General features: G+C 33.7%; 1 protein-coding gene across 1 annotated transcript; it reads left to right on the forward strand.

Moving 5' to 3' along the window:
- Nucleotides 1-272: 272 nt before the first annotated feature.
- On the forward strand, nt 273-1,425 carry LOC113359831. The gene is made up of 2 exons (XM_026603420.1): nt 273-284; nt 397-1,425. Exons 1-2 carry the CDS (start codon nt 273-275, stop codon nt 1,423-1,425), a joined length of 1,041 nt encoding a protein of 346 aa, XP_026459205.1.
- The last annotated feature ends 2,093 nt before the right edge of the window (nt 1,426-3,518 follow it).

A 3,518-nucleotide genomic window follows, 5' to 3' on the forward strand; every position in this document is an offset into this window, starting at 1 on the left:
GCGACTCACCCACTCCAAGTTTCTCATAATTTTCTCTTTCCGTAATCAATTTCAGGTGAAATCTTACAGTGATTCAGGTTAATACCTTCACTAATTCTAGTTCTTCTTATTAATTACAATGATTGGTGGTAATAAAATCAATTTGGTATCGTTCTTTTGATTCAAATGGAGGATTCTCAAAAATCAAAAAATGGATCTAGTTCTGTATTAAAAAAAAAATTCAGAAACTGAATTTGGTTCAACTTCAAAGATGAATTCGGAGTTTCCTGAGAATGGAGTTCATGGTAACTCTCCTTCTTTATTTATTCCAGATGATATAATTGATTAGCTTAAAGGAATGGGAATTTAGTTTGATTGGAAGATTAGATCTCGTAAAACTGAAATTTAAGATTACAGAATCAGCCCTTAGAAGACAATGGATATATTCCTTTAGGAAAAGGTTACTTTATTATCAAACTCGACAATGAAGAAGACAAACTTCATAAAGTATCTGGTAATTGGGTTGTGGATGAACAAGAGATTACTCTGAAGAATTGGGAGCCAAACTTTAATCCTACTACTCAGAAAACCTCTTTAGCTTATGTGTGGGTGAATTTTCCTGGTCTTAGTATAGAATATTGGAAAGAAAACATCATTCTACAGATGGGTAAAGCTCTGGGGAGATCAATAAAAGTTGATGAAACAACTTTGAAGAAAGAAGAAGGGTTTTATGCTAGTGTTTTGGTGGTAATGGACTTGTCAAAAGCAATACCAAGTAAAATCTGGGTTGAATCAAAGTATGGTGGTTTTGAGCAAACAATCCAAATCCCAAAATTACCAAAATATTGCAATCATTGTAAGATTTTGGGACACTATGTAGCTGAATGCAAAGCCAAAAGACAGGAACAAGATAAACAGGAAGAACTAAAATATTCTCATCCAGTGAAACAAATTTGGAGGAAAGTGAAAGCAAACAAGAAAATTGCTCCAGCTCAGGTTGGTTTTGATATATGTTTTACCTCCCCAAGTAAAAACAAAGAAGTGGAAATTTATGAAAGCTTACTGGATACTGATGAAGAAGTTGATGAAATTATTTTTTCAATTAATGCAAAAAAGGATACTCCTCAAGTTAATTCAGGTAAATTTCAGTTATTACAGGATATGAATGAAGATATTTTTCACTCACAAGTTGAGTTTCCAGCTCTCAGTATTAATGAAATACTCAAGTCTGCATCTAGTGCTCCTTCAATTAATGAGGTTATAAATGTTATACCACCTGTGGAAAAAGAAGTAGTTCATGAAGAAGTGCCTAAGGATAAACTGAAGACTACAAAGAATATAAGTATCATAAAAACAAGAAATCAATCTATTGGTTTAGTGAACAATGGAGTACCACTTGTGAAGATGAGAGGAAGGAATTCTTCTCAACAAACATCCAATAAATGAGGATTGTATTCTATAATATCATAGGCCTAAGGAGAACAAGGGCCAAAGATAAGCTTAGAAGTTTAGTGAAAATTTTTAATCCTACTTTAGTTATTCTGGCAGAACCAAAGATAAATTATACTTCAGATTTTTGCAAAAAATGGAGATTGAAAGGAATGCATCATAAAGCTATACACAATTCAACTGATTCAAGAAGAGGTAATATATGGATATTATGGAGTGCTTATATACAACCTCCAACTGTTGTTTCAAGTACAGAACAGTCAATTACAATAGAAGTTGAAAATGTTCTTGTAACAGGTGTCCATGCAGCATCTTTAACAACAGATAGAAGAACATTATGGAGGGAGATTGAGATATTAAGTGTTTTAGATAAACCATGGTTAACAATTGGAGATTTTAATGCAGTTTTGAAGGTAGAAGAGAAGAAGGGAGGTTCAAAACCATTAAGAATATCAATGTTAAAATTTAATAATTGTTTACATAACTGTGGTTTGATTCAAGCAGCTAAAACTGGTTTAGAGTTTTCATGGAGCAATAATAGAGATGGAAAGAAAACAATTGTATGTAATTTAGACAGAGCTGTCTATAATGACAAATGGTTAGATCTTTTCCCAAGCTGGTCATATAAGGTAGGTGCAAGAGGAGTATCTGATCACAGCACACTATGTGGAGGTAATACAACAATTCCAAAGCCAACTAATGTGCCTTTTAGAGCATTAAAAGTGTGGAAACAATATCCTGTATTCTTAAATTTAATAAAGGAGTCATGGAACAAAAGCATCCAAGGAAATCCAATTTATATTTTCATGAGCAAGATGAAGAGACTTAAAATTGACATAAAGGAATGGAATTGGGCTGTTTTTGGTGATGTGAACAAGAATTTGAAGCTAGCTGAGCAAGAAGTATTAGAAACTACAATCGTTTCTAATCAGAATACAGAAGATACTCAATTACTAAACAAGCTAGTCACTGCAAGAGGAAGGTTGGAAGTTCTAGTACATCAACAAAAACAAATTACTCAACAGAAGTCCAGAGTCATGTGGCTAAAGGAAGGAGCATCAAACTCTAGATATTTCCATGTAAACTTAAAGTTGAGACAAGCTCAGAACATGATAGTAGAATTAGAGAATGAAGAAGGAAATATAATCTCTAACCGAAAAGATATTGCAGATGTTGGTTTGTTACTTTGAAGACAAATTTAAATTTAGAGAAGTGGAAATAGCTCAAGATTATTTGAATAATATACCTAGATTGGTAAATGGAGAAGACAATGAAATGATGGAAGCTGTTCTTACAAATGCAGAGATTAAAAATGCAGTTTTTGAGCTAAACCCTGAAAGTGCACCAGGACCAGATGGATTTGCTGGTTAGTTCTACAGATTGGCTTGGGAAATCATAGAAGAAGACTTTACAAGTGCAATCCAATATTGTTGGAGAAGACAATTCATTCCTGCAGGCCTAAATGCAAATTTTTTAAAGCTCATTCCAAAAGTCAGCAGTGCAAAAAAGGATAAACAATTTAGACCAATTGGTCTAATGAATTTCAGTTTTAAAATCTTCACCAAAATTTTGGCTTCCAGACTTGGACAAATTATACACAAGATAGTGTCACCTCAACAAGGAGCTTTCATAAAGGGGAGAACAATACAAGAGCAGATAGCCTTAGCATCAGAAATGATAAATGAATTGGACACTAAAAGGAGAGGAGGTAATTTTGGCCTAAAGATAGATATCACACAGGCTTATGATTCACTAAGTTGGAAATTCTTATTTCAAGCTATGAGTAAGTTTGGCTTTTCAGAAAAAAGAATATACTGGCTGCAAATTCTTCTTACATCAGCTAGAATATCTGTTTTAGTGAATGTGGACCAGAGGGGTACTTCAAAGTGGAAAGAGGTCTCAGGCAGGGAGACCCATTATCCCCACTTTTGTTTGTGATTGCTGAAGATGTTTTAAGCAGAAACGTTACCAAAAAGCTACAAAATGGAAAACTGAAGGGAATGGTGAATAAGAATGGGGTACAGCCTTCTCATATACTTTTTGCAGATGATATCTTCTTGTTTTGTAATGGAGAGAGGAGAAATGTTAAA

The sequence above is a fragment of the Papaver somniferum genome, chromosome 1 (assembly GCF_003573695.1).
Source record: "Papaver somniferum cultivar HN1 chromosome 1, ASM357369v1, whole genome shotgun sequence".
Lineage (NCBI taxonomy): Eukaryota > Viridiplantae > Streptophyta > Magnoliopsida > Ranunculales > Papaveraceae > Papaver > Papaver somniferum.